Source organism: Microtus ochrogaster, chromosome 5, assembly GCF_000317375.1.
Source record: "Microtus ochrogaster isolate Prairie Vole_2 chromosome 5, MicOch1.0, whole genome shotgun sequence".
In the NCBI taxonomy this organism is placed as follows: domain Eukaryota; kingdom Metazoa; phylum Chordata; class Mammalia; order Rodentia; family Cricetidae; genus Microtus; species Microtus ochrogaster.
In genome coordinates, this window is record NC_022012.1 from 83,731,475 (window position 1) to 83,748,043 (window position 16,569).

General features: G+C 46.2%; 1 protein-coding gene across 1 annotated transcript in view; it reads left to right on the plus strand.

The window, feature by feature from the left end:
• Trank1 (tetratricopeptide repeat and ankyrin repeat containing 1) overlaps window positions 1–11,935 on the plus strand; it is an 83,323-nt gene extending 71,388 nt beyond the window's left edge. Inside the window, exons 17-22 of the mRNA XM_005348204.2 lie at window positions 1,123–1,226; window positions 1,329–1,461; window positions 4,634–4,779; window positions 5,752–8,801; window positions 9,527–9,625; window positions 10,503–11,935. Coding sequence (XP_005348261.1) covers window positions 1,123–1,226; window positions 1,329–1,461; window positions 4,634–4,779; window positions 5,752–8,801; window positions 9,527–9,625; window positions 10,503–10,603 — 3,633 coding nt within the window. The 3' untranslated portion in view covers window positions 10,604–11,935. The remainder of the gene's footprint in view (window positions 1–1,122; window positions 1,227–1,328; window positions 1,462–4,633; window positions 4,780–5,751; window positions 8,802–9,526; window positions 9,626–10,502) is intronic.
• The last annotated feature ends 4,634 nt before the right edge of the window (window positions 11,936–16,569 follow it).

The following is a 16,569-nucleotide window of genomic DNA, read 5'->3' on the forward strand; positions in this document are numbered from 1 at the left end:
TTGGCTGCATGTCAATGAATGTGTCAGAACCACCATGCAAGATCATTCATCCAGCAAATAATTGTTGAGCTATGGGCCTGACATTTTATTTAGATCCTAAAAATATGATGGTGAACAACAGTGATACACAGACAAGTGCACAGTTCAGCAGTTTCAGGTGTCACAGATGAGAACCAGCTGTCCCCAGAGCCACCTGTCCTGGACACAGGAGGTCAGGGAAGCCTTCTTTGAGAAAGGGTGTTGAGCTGAGATTGTAGAATAAGTGAAGTGAACTAGGCAGAGAAAGGAAAGGGGAGCATTCCAGCTAGAACAGTGCATGCAGAGGGCCAGCTGGGAATGCGGGTGGACAGGAGCAAAGAGCATGAGTGGGAGAGGTCGTTCTGTCCAATTTACCACAAGCACCACTCAGTGTCTCCAGTACCAACATTGAGACCTAATGCCGGTGCAGTGTGAGCCTACTGCTTCTGTAGCTTGTGCTTTGAGACAGTGCAGGACCTCCTGTTTCAGAGAGCAGCTTTTCTGATGGCCAGGATTTGGGTTGTGCTTGGAGACCTTTGACACTCCTTTGCACACCTCATAGTCAGAGGTTTGTTGACACAGGTTTGCATGCTTCAAGGATCTTAGGTGCTCTGATGCCATCTCTACTACATTTCTACGCCACCACGTCTACACTGCTGTCCACCAGCACACAGGCTGCCACTATAGCTAGCAACCATGTCAAAGCCCAGAAAAGCTGCTGGGTAATTTTGGGCCCTTTGCTCCATGGCTCTGACTAAGGTTGCTACTACATACAGTGAGGAGGGGTATGTCTTCTGCACGTGGCCATTAGAAGATTATACAGAGTTGGTGTTGTGGTGGCCTATAGATCTACATGTTGTATTCACTTTCTTCATGGCTACTGACTATTTCCTAATGAAACCTTTGGATTGTATTAGCTGGTCCCACAGCTGGACTCTGTCTTTGGAGACTCCTCTCTTTAAATCACTTGTACTTTCCTGCTCTTCCGTCAGATTGGGCTGGGCCAGACACAGGACTCTGTCCATAGCAACATAATGCATGCATTAATTCTTGTTCTGTTACCTCCATTACCTTGCTGGGAATCAAACCTTTGGCCTATTCCAGGTTGCAGCTAAGTGTTACCAGAAAGGAGATGCAGTTGAGAAGGAGAAGTTGGCCTTGGCCCACTACACTGCCCTGAATATGAAGTCAAAGAAAGTCAGCCCCAAGTAAGTCTCTTAGGATTGGTTCTCATGCTCTCTGATGAGAGTGTCAGGTTGGATATACCGGCCACATTTCATGACAATGCTGATTCTTTCCCTTTTCCCCAGGGAGAAGGAGCTGCAGTATTTGGAACTGGCTAAGACTTACTTGGAGTGCAATGAGCCAAAGCTGTCTCTTAAATGTTTGAGCTATGCTAAGGAGTTCCAGCTCTCTGCCCAGCTGTGTGAGAGGCTGGGAAAGGTATGGCCCCAACCCAAAGATGCTCCTTGAATAATGGTGCTTCATCTGAGTAAATGGAGGGGTGGGCCATCAGTCTCTGCTTGTGGCAGGAAGAGACTCCAATCCTTAAAGGAAGGAGAGGCTGGCCCTGTCATCTGGGGTCCTTCTTTCTCCACTTGCTCAAGAGTGTGTTGTATGTATTTGTGTGTCTCTGTGTGTATGTGTGTTTATCCACATCTGTGTTACTATTCAAGTCCTGAAGTCAGCCATAGGGAGGCCAAGTCACAGACCCAAACCAGACGGATGTTAAAATATTCTTGCTTTCTCTTTGCCTAGGTTCACAGTCTGGAGTCACTTGAGTAAGTAGTTTGGTGTATGTATACGTGGAGGGTTTTCTGTGTTTCCAGTAATTACCTAGATAGATCATCATGGTCTGATCCTGTAATCATGTGCAGCTACTTGATAGAAAGTTAAGTTAATTAAAAAGTAAAGTTAAAAGCTTGACCCTCAGTGTCACTAGTCATATTGTGAATGCTCATCATTCCAGAATGGAATCATCACTCAAAGCTCTGTTGGGCAGAACTTCTAGTGTGGAACACAGCTTCTTAGTGGTTAGCAAGCTGACAGTGGGACACAAATGGCTGCTTGTCTGTGGCAAGATTAAAACAGGAGAAGAAAGTAAGCAGTTAGAAATTGTTTGTAGCTACATTGCATTGCTGTAACATCCAAGTTGTGGGCATTTTCTCAACAGTTCCTTTGTTTTGCTTTTTTCCATTTGTGTGTGTGTGTGTGTGTGTGTGTGTGTGTGTGCGCGCGCGCGTGCGCGCCTGTGCCCAAAAGTGATGTCAGGAATCATCTTCCATCTCTCCTTCACCTTACTCACTGAGGCAGGGTCAGTGAATCAAACCCAGAACTCACTGATATGGCCATTTTGCTTGCTAGCTTGTTCTGGGGATTCCATCTTTCCTTTCCAAATCCACTCCCTCACTGGGCATTTTAGTGGGTTTTGATGATCAGAACTCTAGCCCTCAGGCTTGTGTAGCACACACTTTAACTACTGAGCCATCTCCCTAGCTCCGCAGTTCCTTGTGAGGGAATCAGATTTGGTGCAGTAAGAATTTAAAACAGTCTGGCAGTTGCAAAAAGTGTGCTAGAAAGCATGGGGCTGTGAACTGTTGTATTTTCTTTTTTTCTTTTTTTTCTTTTTTTTTTTTTTGGTTTTTCGAGACATGTATTTTCTACCCAAGTTTTCTATTCCCTATTTGGAACATGGGTTTCTGCGTATCACTGTAACAGTTTCTAGGATCGCTAGCACACCCTGGATATTGAAGTCAGAGTGGGGAATGAGACCTACTGAGAAGTTGGAGTTGTGGGCCCCATGTCAGTGTCTAAGAAGATCAGTCCCTCCCAATGCTGCAGCCCTGGCTCCATGTTTGTTATGGGGTGTGGCTTATCTGGGAGATGGAGTAGAACAGGGAATAGAATTCTACATTCTAGGAGTTAAGATAGTTTCTATACTTTCCAGCTTCTTTAGTCTCTGCCCTCCAATCTTTGGTGTTACCATCTAGAACCCTAATGGGAGGCTACAAGATACAGGCCTTGCCTGTCACTTTCCCCTTTGCCTCCCAGTACTGTCCATGGGAAAGGAGCTAAGTATCGCTTGTCTCTTTAACCTCACCTCAGCCTCACCTCAGCTTGCATTGCTGAACACTAGATCGTGGCATTTTCTATACACATGGGATTTAAACTTGTCTAAACTTGTCTTATTCTGTGCTTTGGCTTTCCCTTGCCTCTTATGTTGAGCTCTGGCTGTGTCTCTGACCATGGTAACATTGCAGAGTGAGTGTTCTCTGTATCACTACCCCCTTTCTCCAGTGATGAAAGTTCAGGTGTGGTGTGGCATGACTCAGTACTACTGTACCATTTGTGATGTGTTGTTAGAAGTGGCCTGCAGCCCTGGGTCCTTAGACACTGCTATCTCATTTTACTAGGTATGACTACTTTGCTGTCCAGAATGGCAATGCCATGTTGTATGTAAAGATACTGTGTTCCCTATGTCCTTGACCGTGTTTAGCAGATTCTTATTTTTGCAAGGCTCTAAATGTTTCTCACTGTGGATTAAATTTCCACTCCTCTAATTGTTACTGAAGCTGTTCACATTTCTCTATTGTAAAGGCGGTTTATAGCCTTCCAGTATCTTTAAAATTCTCTTTTCAAAAGTCTTTGTAGCTACAGGATTTTTTTAAATGTTCTAGAACTGTTAGATCTTATATGGTAGCTTCTAGTCAGATATGGCTACTTAAGATTAATTAAAATTAAATAAAATTTAAATTCAGGTTTTAGGTTACAGTACCCCATATATCAAGGTCTGTATTGAGAGTTAGTTAGTGACAGATTGGATCACACAGTAATGAGAAACATCTGTTCTCATAGAGAGCTGTTGGACAGTACTGCTTTCAATGCTTAAACTGGTTTTCTTTCTTGCTTCTTCTCCCTCTTCCTTCTTTTCTTCTATTTCCAGTGTCGGGAATTGAACCTGGGGCTTCATACACATCTTAAGCAAGTGCTCCATCACCAAACTGTATTCCAGCCCTGAAATTGTTTTTCTTAGCTTTATTTCATGAGACTTTGTGGAACAGTTTCAAGTCATAAAATTCATTAATGTTTCTCCTAAGATTTGAATTGTTAGGTTTTGTTGGGAACATTTTACTTGCAGGTCACAGATATTCCCATACATTTTTCTCAATAATTTTTGTATCTAAATCTTTGAACTTTTATTTTTTTATATATGTGTGTTTTGCCTGCATATATGTATGTTTACTGCATGTGTGCAGTGTGGGAGGAGGCTAGCAGAGGACATTGAATCCCCTGGGACTGGAGGTACAGATGGTTGTGACCTACTGTGGAGGTGCTGGGAATTGAACCCGGGTCCTTCTGCAAGACAAGCAAGTGTTGTTAACTGCTGAGCCATCTCTTTAGCCCTGTATTTAAATCTATAATCCACCAAGACTCCATCTTTGTATATGATGTGACCTGGACTTTAACTTTCCCCTTTATTTTAAAAGGAATTAGTTTTTATTTTATCTATACTAAGAAATAGATACATAATCACTTTTACTATTCATGTGTTAGTTTTTTTAAGATTAAGAAAGCCTAGAATACTTTAAATAAAAGCAAAACTTTACTGTTGTAGATAAGAGACGCTGCCTATTTCTATAAGCGAAGCCAGTGCTTCAAAGATGCCTTCCGGTGCTTCGAGCAGATCCATGAATTTGACCTTGCACTTAGGATGTACTGCCAAGAGGAGCTCTTCGAGGAAGCTGCTGTTGCAGTAGAAAAGTAGGTGGTTTTATTCCTTCGCATCTTTCTGCCTTCTCCCTTCTCTCAGGGGATGGCCTGCTGTGGTAGGTACTCTGATGCTTCTGAAGTGGCTGACCTGTCAATCTCCCTCACATGAGAGCTGCTTCAGTGCAGTCTCAGAGCTCCTTGAGAGTGGATTCTGCCTCTCAACCTCGTTCTTTGCTCTGACCCATCATCATAGGAGAGGGCTGAAGATGAAGGATGTGTCCTGGCGTGTTTACAATAGGATACACTGACTTTAGTCAGTGGAGTGCAAGTGCTCCTGAGAGCGATATCAGTGTAGCATGATTCCAGTCATGCACACCGAACAAAAGAGAAGAATTGCAAGCTAGGTAAAAACAAAGACTGCTATAGCCACCGTTATGTCCTTTTCAGTGTCACAGTCATGTTTGTCAAAGCTGAAACCCAAAATGGTTATTATGTTTTGGTTTTCAGTATGCATAAATTTTTCCTGGACAATGAAACATTTCTAGAAATGTTTGTGTACCAGACCGCTTTATGTCTTTTCTCTAATATCTGCTCGTGGGAGCTTTAAGTTGCTTTGTACTGCATTTTGGAGAGACTTCTCTTTTTGCTGATAACAAATTGACATGTGTACTTTTTTGTCAGGCCCGCCAACAGCTAATATTGACATGGAGACTTACTATGAATTATAAAAGTTCAGCCTTAGCTTAGGCTTGTTCCTAACTAGTCCTTATAACTTAATTTAACTTATGTTTTTTAAATCTCCATTCTTGTATGAGGCTTGTTACTTCATCTGTACTGCCCATCCTGCTTCCTTCACATCCGGCTGACGATTCCGCCTTTCTTCTTCCCAGAGTTCTCTCTCTGCCTGGAGTACTGCCTGTATTCTCCTGCCTAGCTATTGACCATTCAGCTTTTTATTACACCAATCTCAGCAACACATATTCACACAGTGTACAAATGTCCTACAACACTCTGTCTTTGCAGATATGAAGAAATGTTAAAGAACAAGACCTTTCCCATTCCCAAACTCTCCTATTCTGCCAGTCAGTTTTACTTGGAAGCTGCTGCAAAGTACCTGAGTGCAAATAAGAGCAAGGAGATGATGGCTGTCCTTTCCAAGCTTGACGTAGAAGATCAGCTGGTATTCCTGAAGTCTCGGAAACGCCTAGCAGAAGCGGCAGAATTGCTTAACAGGGAGGGTCGGAGAGAAGAGGCTGCCCTGTTGATGAAGCAACATGGTTGCTTCCTGGAGGCTGCCAGGCTGACTGCCGACAAGGACTTCCAGGCCTCCTGTCTCCTGGGGGTTGCCCGCCTCAATGTGGCCAGAGATTCTGACATAGAACATACAAAGGCTATTCTGAGAGAAGCACTTGATCTCTGCTATCAAACTAGCCAGCTGTCCGGCATCGCAGAGGCCCAGTTCCTGCAAGGGATTATCCTCAGGGACTTTCAGAAGCTTAAAGATGCCTTCATCAAGTTTGACATGCTCAACCACTCAGCAGGAGTGGTAGAAGCTCTCTATGAAGCAGCCAGCCAGTGTAAGTCTGAGCATCAGAAGGTTCTGGCCCTGGCTCCAGGGGGCTTGGAAGTCCTTCTCAACCTGGTCAGGGCCCTTAACAATGTGACAAACAATGCTGAGAGGGAAATGGTCAAATCTTGCTTTGAGTTCTTTGGAATTTCTCAAGTGGATGCCAAATATTGCCAGATAGCCCAGAATGACCCTGGGCCTATATTAAGAATAATTTTTGACCTGGATTTCACCTTGAGTGAGAAGAAAACAAAAGAACACTTCTTAATAGTGACTGATCAAGTCAAGTTAGCCCTGAACAAGCACCTCTTGAGCAGACTGTGTCAGATCACACAGATCCTGCTGGGGAAGACCTACCCAGGGGTCTGCACGAGATTTATTGTGGGTCTGAAATGTGAGGATGAGAAGTGTGAGGATTTCCACAGGCCCCTCAGGCGCTGTGAGGCCAAGTGCATGGTTCAGTCAAAAATGCACCTGGTGGCAATCAACGGATTGCTTCTGGAAGCCAAGAAAGTATTCCCTGAGGTCTTAGCTGAAGAACTTGAAGAAATAGACTGTATTTTGTCTCTAGATACATATGGCCTTTGCAAATCCTTCCTAAACCTCCTCTTCCCTCGGCATTTCCATCAGAGAATGCTGTCTGAAAACCCTATGGCATGCAGAGAAATCCTAAAGCCAAATTACAAGTTCTTCCGCTCCTTCCGGTTTGCCTTGAAAGAGTACATCCAGGACCTTTTTCATAAAGAAAGTGCACACAGCCGCAGGGAATCCACAGACCTGTGGCTGAGTGCCATGCAGGCTTTCCTGCTGTCCTCCAGCTACCCTGACGACTTTGAGAAGCTGCTTCACCAGGAGGAGGACAGTTACAACCGGGAACTGAAAGCCCTCGAGTCTGACAGAGAGGACAGAAACAAGGTCAGGGGCTACAGAATGAAATGCGTTGAAGGGAAATTTGGCATGTTGGTGCCCAACAGGGAAGATGAGAATGTGGAGAAGTCCTATCTGTGCTTCATCAGGCTGCTGGAGAGTTCCATGGACCAGCTCTATGTGCATAGGAACCCTGAAGACTACAAGAGGCTCTTCTTCCGCTTCATGAACGTCCTCATTAGGAGATGCAAAACACCTCTGGTCCCCAGCATTACCAACACGGTGGTGCTGCTGGAGTTGCAATTCATTCACTGTGGCGTGGTGCTGGCTCGTCTCTGGAAGAATGCGGTCTTGTGCCTCCCCAAGAGCTACATCGCTCTCTTGCACTTCTGGGAGTTCCTGTTCAGCAAGAAGGACAGGGAATCTGGGGACGTGTTCTCCATCATCCAAGAGTACAAGCCGAAGGATGTAGCCAGAGCCATCCGGGACTTCCGGTCCCACCTCTCCTACCTTGTCAAGGTGCTGTGTGGTTACGAGAATATGAACTTCAATGTCTTGCTTGATGCCTTCAGTGAAATAGACTATGTGATCTCAGGGGAGGCAGAACGGACACTGGTGCTGTGTTTGGTGATGCTGGTGAATGCGGAGGAAGTCCTGCAGCCCTTCTGCAAACCACTTCTATACCGCCGTTTCCGGGAGATTGAGACAAGGCTGCAGTTGATGAGCGCGAATTGGCCAGACCAGGTGCCCAAGAGGTTGCTGAAAGTGGTACAGCGGGTGCTGATGGCTGTCAGTGTGAAGTCTGTGGCTGAGGCGCTGCAGGACCTGCTCTTTGAGCGAGATGAAGAGTACCTGGTGGATTGTCACTGGCGGTGGGACAGTGTGCATACCAAAGGCACTGTGGTCCGTGGCCTCTGCCATGAAGAGGTCAGACTGAACCGCTTGCTCTGTATGGGCCCTGTGGACCAGTTTGCTGACCCAGAGTGGGATTTTGGTGAAGATGAGACACATGAATTAGAGGAGTTGGCCCTGGAAGATCGAGATCATTTTCTGGCTGCCATTCTTTTCCAGAAGCAGCGAAAGGCCTTGATCCAGCGCAAGCTGCGCAGAGCCTGCCTGGTGGTGTCACTGTGCATCAGCTGGAGAAGATGGATTCAGACAGAGCACAGCAGGGAGGAGGCTAGGGAGCTCAGGGCTGGGAACTTCAAAAGGGCTGATGTAGACAGGACCCAGTGTGACCTGTGTGGCGTGAAGTTCATCCGCAGCCCCGAAAGTTACTTCAGTCCTGGCAAAGCATTTGAGGGAGCATCGGAGGCTGTGATCATTTCCAGGGCTGAACTGGAAGGGAGAGAGGGTCGAGAGAGAATCAGTGAGTCATATGAGCAGCACATTCACTTGGAAGGTCACCGGAGGCAGCAAGCAGCCTACCAGAAATATCTGGAATTTTTCCATGAAAAGGTGGACCCGGCCATCGAAGAAGGCAAAGTAGTGGTGCAGGACATTGAGCAGAGCATCTGGATCCGTGGTCACCTGGGCTCCAAGGAGCAGAGCCACATGCTGCAGAGGAAGGTGCAAGAGCACATCAGAAGGGTTTCAGATCTGGTGGAAGAGCTCTACAGGCGGAAGGCCTGGGCTGAAGGTGAGAGCCCGCGGGGATTGGTCCAGGGACTGGTACTTAGGTGTAGAGGTGGGATGTTAGTATTAGCAGAAAGACAAGGAAAGGCTCTTCTTAGATTCTAGCAAAATCTCACTGTTGAGGCCATCCTCAGTTAAGTATGTGTGATTAGTGTAAGCTGAGATGGGTCCTTCAGGTGAGAAAGTGGCTTGCTGTCTAATGCTATGGAGCAGATACAGAGAGGATGTTTAAAGTCGTGAGAAAACTCCTTGAGGTGCCTGTGCATTACTCACCCAGTGATCTTTCCTGAGCATCAGCAAGATGCTGAACCCTAGGGTAGGAACTGAGGACACAATCTCTTCTTGGGGTAGCCTTGAGTCACGCTCAGTGTGAGCCTGTAAGTGCTCTCATCTGCTCTGCAGTCAGTTTCCCCTTCCCTTCTTTATTGGCAGTTTCTTAGCAGCACTGGAAATTAGCATAAAATGAACAAAGTTACATTGAAGAAGTTCTGTATTCAGTCACTTTCCCCACGTTAGGGCTTAATGACCTTTTGAATACAAGTTTCCCAGAAAGCTTTGCTTTTGGCAGTCTGCAGGTGCACAGCTGTGGCTCTGGGCTAGCATTTAAGGCAGCCTGTGCTTGTGCTGGCAGAGGCAGCTTTGGGATGTGGGGAAGCTGGCATAGTGCTTAATGCTCTAATACCTGAAGCCATCTCTTTACTCAGAGCCTCTGTTCTTTGGTTTCTGTAGCCGAGGAGGTGATGACTCAGCAGGTAAAAATTCTGGCTTTGTCCGTCAAGAACGCACAGGAGTGGCTAAAGAAGACAGAGCTCCGCTTAAAAGATGAAGGTAAGGCCTGTTCTCCTAGAACAGGTGATACTTTGGATCTTGTGGGTTCTGGTACTGCTGGCTTTCAGTTGAGTGTCAGGTGGGTTTGTCAGTGATGTCAGGAGTATCTGCCAAACCATTAGTGATAGAATTTCTCCATCTGATGAAGGGCATTATTCTGGACTTGTACTTGCTTATGAGTTATTATAGATGTTCAGTCATCGTTCAAACTCAGCACAACAACTCCCAAGGATAGGTAGTCCTATAAAGCCATCCCTTGATAGGAGTGTTTGCCTATGCGAGTCTATCATGTCAGCCAGTGGGGCTCTAAAGTGTCCAGTAGAGGCCAGCATGGGCCAATGACTAGGAGGGCTGCAGAGGGCTCCACCTAGTGGAAAGCTGATCAGGTTTCCTAGCAGGAGTCACACTTTTCTGTGGATACAGGATTTCTTCCCTCTCGCCCTTCCCAACTGCCGCACCACATTTCTTCTTCCTCCGAGTGTTTTGTCCGCTTGGAGACCCTTCCAGATGCTACTGGAAAACCCTGACCTTCAAACTGAGGAAAGCTTGGAGAAACTTGGTACAAATGCCTTTGCTATGCTGTAGTCCCTTCTGGGTACCAGGACTTGGTGATTATTTCAAAAGAGATAATTGTCATATCAGCTCAAGGAGCCAAACTATGAAGCTTTAACACTGGAGAAGAGTGCTTGCTTGGGAAGCAACACCAGTGCACAGTGGAAAGTTCTCTTCTCTGCCACCCTGGCAGGGAGCTTCATTTCTTTACCTAAAACAATGATTTCAGAAACATCAGGTTTTACCTGGAGGTTAAACTCTGTTCTGTGGTAGAAGAGGAAGTTGCCATTTTCACGTGGGTTTTGCTTTTTTGCTTCCTAACTAGGTATTGTTCAGGAAGAGGAATATGAAAACGAAGTTGAAGACTTTGGTGAACTCTGCCCTAGAAGGCGTTCCCGGAAATGTGGAAAGCAGAGAAAATACTAACATTTTCATACAGCTATTGCCTCTTAAACCTTCAGAAAATTCCATCCTGTTTTAGAATTCTAAATGCTGGGGCAGAAGAGAAACAGAACATGAATTAGTATTTAAAAAGGACACCTTTGCTCGTCACTGTTATTGCCCATTTAGTGATAGCATAGGGTCGGATTGCTCCCTCAAGTGCAGGGACCTCCAGTTTTTCAAGTTCAGGTCTAACAGTAGCCCTGCTCCCCCAGACACCACACATGTCCAGTTATGGGGGGAAGTAGTTGAAAAGAGTGCTGGAACTTCTCTGCCCAAAACTCAGACTCCCTGGCTCATCACCACTGTGTGATGAGTTGACAGCAGAGGACTAGCCATTTAAGATTGGCACATCTCATCTTGGAGTGCCCCTGCTCCAGGTCAGGTAATTCCTCTGCGGATCCCTTATCACCTGCCACACTGCTTTAAATCAGCAAGTAGAACCAAGACTTTTTGTTCCCAGAGTTCATTTGGGCCTTGCCATCAGCCACCCTGAGCCTAGACTACCTTCTGGTTGTCTCAGTGGCATCTGTGGTGTATTTTCCTTTTCTCTAGCGACTTTTCTGCCACCCCCTTTGTGATCATTCTCAGCTACTTGTGCAAGTCATGGTTAGACTACCTCAGAATGTAGTCAAGCATCCACCCAGCAGCCTTTGGACGTCCTTTTCATTCAAGGAACATTTGAGGGTGTTTCCAGCCTGCTCCAAGGTGGTCTTGCTTTTGCCTTGTGTAGATGATATGAGAAGCGCCTTGCGTATACTTTATATGTCTATATTTTTTGGTTCTTCCCGCTATATTTGATACCCATGCTCAGGTTGACAGCTCGAGTTTCTGCCTACTGGGCTCTTCAAGTGGGGAACACGGACAGAGGAGGAACCAGTCTTCTGATGGTAGTCTTTGGGATTTGGCTGTGGATCACTGCCATGTGGCCTGTAGGCCCTGCCAGAGGAGTTGCATGAGGCTTATGTTCCCCTCCACCCACTGCCAGCAGCTCTCAGCCTGGGCTCATTTGGGAAGCCTTCCTTCCTCTGATGGTCACTGCCTGCCCTCTTGCCACTCAGCCCAGGCTCCCATGGTCCCTGGAGGCTTCGTCTCACCACAAAACCAGCTTTTCTTCCACGTTGCTGCTGCTATTACTGCTCACTGTTGCCCTCCATCATCTTTCTAAAGATGTATTTCATCGAAATGTTTGTTTGGTAATTTTATTAAGTTATGTTTCTCATTTTCCAGGTTTTTTTTATAAACTTGCCAGAAAAAAATATCTAATCAAATATTGCTGTCCTATCACAGTTTTATAAAGTTACAGCATCTCTCTTACCTGCTGTTGTCTTTTGTTTATTTACAATTCCCTTTGAGAACAAATGTGTGACTGTTGGTGCTGACTCCCAGGCCGCCGGTTGTTGCTGACTTCCTGTGCCTGCTAAGATGGAGAAATTCAAGGTCAGAGAAACATAGCTGAGTGCAGGCTCTTATGTGTTGCTGAGGACCAGTCTTATACAAATTCCTTTCAGTCTGGGTGTTTCTGTACAGTAGGGTTTGGAGTGCATGGACTTTGTCAATGCTGTGTACCAAGGATCATGGCTCTAGAAGGTGGGAGGCCTGGAATCAGATTCCTTCCCTGCCCATAGTGAGCTGAATAACCTGAGATGATCCATTGAGCACAGTGTTCAGGTGCCCACCTTCCACAGGGCCTCATGACAGAGATCTGGTGCAGTGAAGAAACAGTGATGACAGAGAGGCCAGTTCAAGAGCTGGGCCTCAAGTTTCTTTTTAAGAAATTGGCCTAAGATCCCTTCCTACCTGACAGAGGAAGCCTGTAAGTTGTAGAATTTGAATACCTTCCGGCCTTGGTGCTGTGATGTCCATGTTCACTTACATGAGGTGGCAGGACATGATCATCTGAGCTGGAGCACGCCAAGTGTTCCATCCTGGGATTTAGATTAAGGGTCTCAACTTTCCTCAACACTGCCGTCACTGCTGCCGTGTGAGCACCTGGGCTAGGGCCTGTGGAAAGGGTGAGATTGTGGGTAGATGGGACTTACACTCCTCCCTCACAGGAAGGACCTGCAAGCCAAACAGTGGGGTTATTCCTATGGCCTAGGAAAATGATCCGAGTTTCAGACTCTTAAATCTTAACAAAGCAACTTGTGCATCTTATGCGGTCTTTATATGAAGCATTTCATTTGTATTTTTAAATGTTATTGGCCCAGAACATGGGAGCCACAGGCAGGAGAATGGCCACAAGTTCAAGGCCAGCCTGATCTGTATAGTAAGTTTCAGCTCAGCCAGGATTACATAGATCATGTCCCCAAAACTTGAAAAAAAAAGAATATGGATGAAAGCGTCCTACACCTACCACTTTCCCCATTCTACTTCATACTATATTATGAAAAATCTCCCGTGTGTGTGTGTGTGTGTGTGTGTGTGTGTGTGTTGCAGTCATGCACCCAAACCCATTCCAAACAGCCAAACTTGCTGCTTCCTGTCCCCAACCCAGGACATGAGTGAGAAAGAGACTCAAAGCTCTGCAGGCAGGGGCACCTGGAAACTAAAATGGACCTGGTGTCTTAGTGTTTTTATTGCTGGGATAAGTGCCAGGACCAAAAGCAACTTGGAGGGGGAAAATATTTCATCTTAGAACTCTCAGGTCACACTCCATCCCAGAGGGAAATAAAGGCAGGAGCCTGGAGGCAGGAACTGAAGCAGAAGCCAATGGTGGAGTGCTGCTTACTGGTCCACTCTTAGGGCTTTTCCGTGAGTGGAGCCCACCAACATCAATAATTAATCAAGAGAATGTACTACAGACTTGCCTATCGTTTACTCTTACAGAGACATTTTTCTTTTAATTGAGAGTCCCTCTTCCCACATGACTAGCTGTGTCAAATAGACTAGCCAGCACAATGCAAGTATGGATCCACTTTGCAGATTTGGGGCACAGTGCTGCACTAGCAGTATGGTAGTGCCCCTTTTCTGGGTCATTGCTCCCCAGGTATAGCTTCCTTAGGGTCTGTGTGGCATAGGAGTCAGAATTCACAGGTTCTTCAGCCCGTGGAAATCAGAACTTTCTCAGTCCCCTCCTCCCTAACTGCTACACCTCTCAAAATGAAGGTGTGCTTCCCAGCAGCTTATCTGGGCCTAGGCTGCCTTAAAAGTGTGCCAGGGTCCATATCTATAACTGTCACTGTCTGTGTCCCCCAGAGTCATCCTCCAGTTTAGAATTTGGAGATACCCGTCTCTGATGCAGATGTTTTTTTCCTAGGTGATTGAAACTGGTTTTTAGCCTGATCTTGTCACTATAAATCTGCCTCAGAGAGTCTGCCTGTGGAACAAAATGTCAGTGGAGTGGTGAGGTGCCATCTTCCCACTCAGCAACCCCTGTTCCCATCAGCACAGAGTTTAAGAGTTCATCGATAACTTTGACTCCACTCTTCAGGGAGAAGCCAAGTCTTTGACAGTGAGACAGGGGAGCCTCCATCCTGACACCCACTCACTCACCCTCCCTCCCTGGGAAAATGCTTGTCCTCACTCAGGTGGAGGGAGAAGTCATCGATCAGCAAGGTACCTAGGACATGTGTGTGCGTGCATGCATGTGTACATGTGAGTGTGCACCTTTGTACCAGCAGGTGTGTGGGGGACCATAATAGGTACCTGTACTCACCATCCACCTTGTTTGAGATAGGGTCGCTCCTATCTGCTGCATACTGCAGGCTAGCTGGCCCTCAACTTCCCAGGGATTCTCCTTTGCTTCCCAGCTTCTCAGAGGAGCCCTAAGATTACATGCGTATGTGCTACTGCACCCACATTTTTCTGTGGGTTCTGGGGATCAGAGCTTAGGTCGTCACGCAGTGTTTGCCAGCTGAGCCATCTCCCCAGCACCTGCTGGGCGTTCTTTAGGTGAACTGTTTAGAAGAGCATCTCCAGGTCCTGCAGGACTCCAGCGCTGGATTCTGCTGTCTGCTTAGGATATGCACAGTCACTACCTGATTATTTGCTGGGACTTTGGCTGCCACAGAGGAGCAAGTTGCAGCCACCACAGTATCTGGAGTGACACCTATGATGAAAATGTGACTTCCTATACTGACTATATGAATCCATACAACTCTTGGAGTCCAGATGGGCATTTGTAAAATGGAAGTAGCGACCTAGCTTCTGGTCTGACTGTAAATGCCTTTTCCTCCCTGCCTACCTTCTACAGATGAACCAAGAGTCTGAAATGATTTCAAGTAGGGATTTGTGTCCTGAGCAGGGAGGGTGGTCGCAAACAAGGAAGAACTCAAAGGACAAAGCTGGGCCAGCTTTTGTGTACCCTTTGTCGAGAGGGGAACGTTTGTAAGATGGCTTTGTTACCAAGGCCTATATCCTTTTAGAGCTGGAGCCTATTTTTAACTTAGGTTTTAATGATTCTACAGGCCAGCTGTTTCAAGAAAATATGTAGGTCAGTCTGTGATTTTGGGGAGTCATCATTTTTAAGGTTAGGGAGTGAGATGGGGGAAGAGAACACAAATAATTCTGGAGTTTCTGGAGGCGTCCACGGAGATCTCCACCCGCCCTGTGGAAAGCCACCACCCAGATGCACCGTCTGGAGGAGCTGCATGCGGCCTGGAGGAGGAATATTCTTTTGTTACACTTCAAGTGAAGCATGCTGATTCCTATTCTCTCTCCATCACCAAGCCATGGTTGGGAGAAGACTGACCACACCCATGTTGGGAGGCTGTGGGGAAGGGCTCCCTTGCTCACTGCACAGGGTGAAAACCCTGACAGTATCTACTAAAATGAACTTGGACTTGCTTGCAGATCCAGCATTCTTTATTCTTTGCAAGAAATTTAATTTGTGTGTGTGTGTGTGTGTGTGTGTGTGTGTGTGTGTGTGTGTGTGCAGGTATGTGTGTGTGTGGGGTTTACCTGCACATATGTACATGTTTGTGTATGTATGTGTGTGCGCACGTACATAAATGGAAACCTCAGTTATCATCTCTCAGGAGCCACCCATCTTCTCTTTTTGAGACAAGGTCTCTCAGTTTTGCCTGAAGCTCACTGGTTCCCCCCATTCAGCTAGGCTGGCTAGCCACTGAGCCCCAGGAATTTACCTGTCTCTGCCTCCCCAATGCTGAGATTACAGAGTGCCATGCCCAGCTTTAATTCCATATGAATTCTAGAGATCAATCTCAGGTCTTCATGAATTATCTCTCCAGCTCAAAATAAAGTTTTGATTGTGGCAAATTTTATATAACCATAAGATTTACCATTTTGTTTTAAGCGTGCAGTTTGGTAGTGTTGGATATATTCATATTGCCATATAACCCACCTCCAAAACTTCTACAGATCTATGACAGGAGTCACCCACTGACACCAGCTCCAGCTCTCCCATCTCTGCAGGCCCCAGAAGCCCACTCTAGATGCTTTATACAAGTGTCTGTCTATTTGTGTCTGATTTCTTTCACTTGGTGTAACATTTTCATGGTTTATGCACATTGTAACATGTGCCAGAATGTTCTCTTTTTTCAGGTTATATTTCTGTTATGTGTTAAGTAATTACCAGCTTCGTTTTCAGGGATTCATATTAGAGAACATTTCTACAACTGACAAGTAGATGCTTACTTCAGGGTAGTCTTGGAGAATGTAACACTTGAGGCACTTTATTGTTGGGGACTGCAGATCACCAGACCCTGAATTTCTTATAAACAACTTGTTTTTGTTTGCTCGGAGCAGCCTGCAGCTGATCTGAGCATGAGACCCTGATGGCAGGGGATTGGTTCTGATGAGTCTGCAGCTGAAAGATCCCGAGAGCTGGGGCGTGGTCAGAGCCCTATATAAGCTGCCCCTGAGCACAATAAAGTGGACATTCTTGGCATTCTTGTCTCAAGGAAGTCCCTGTGACCCTCAGTGAGATCGCCCTCGGGAATGGTGAGGGTGGATTAAAGATGGCGGCTATGTGTGTTAGGTGTGTTTGA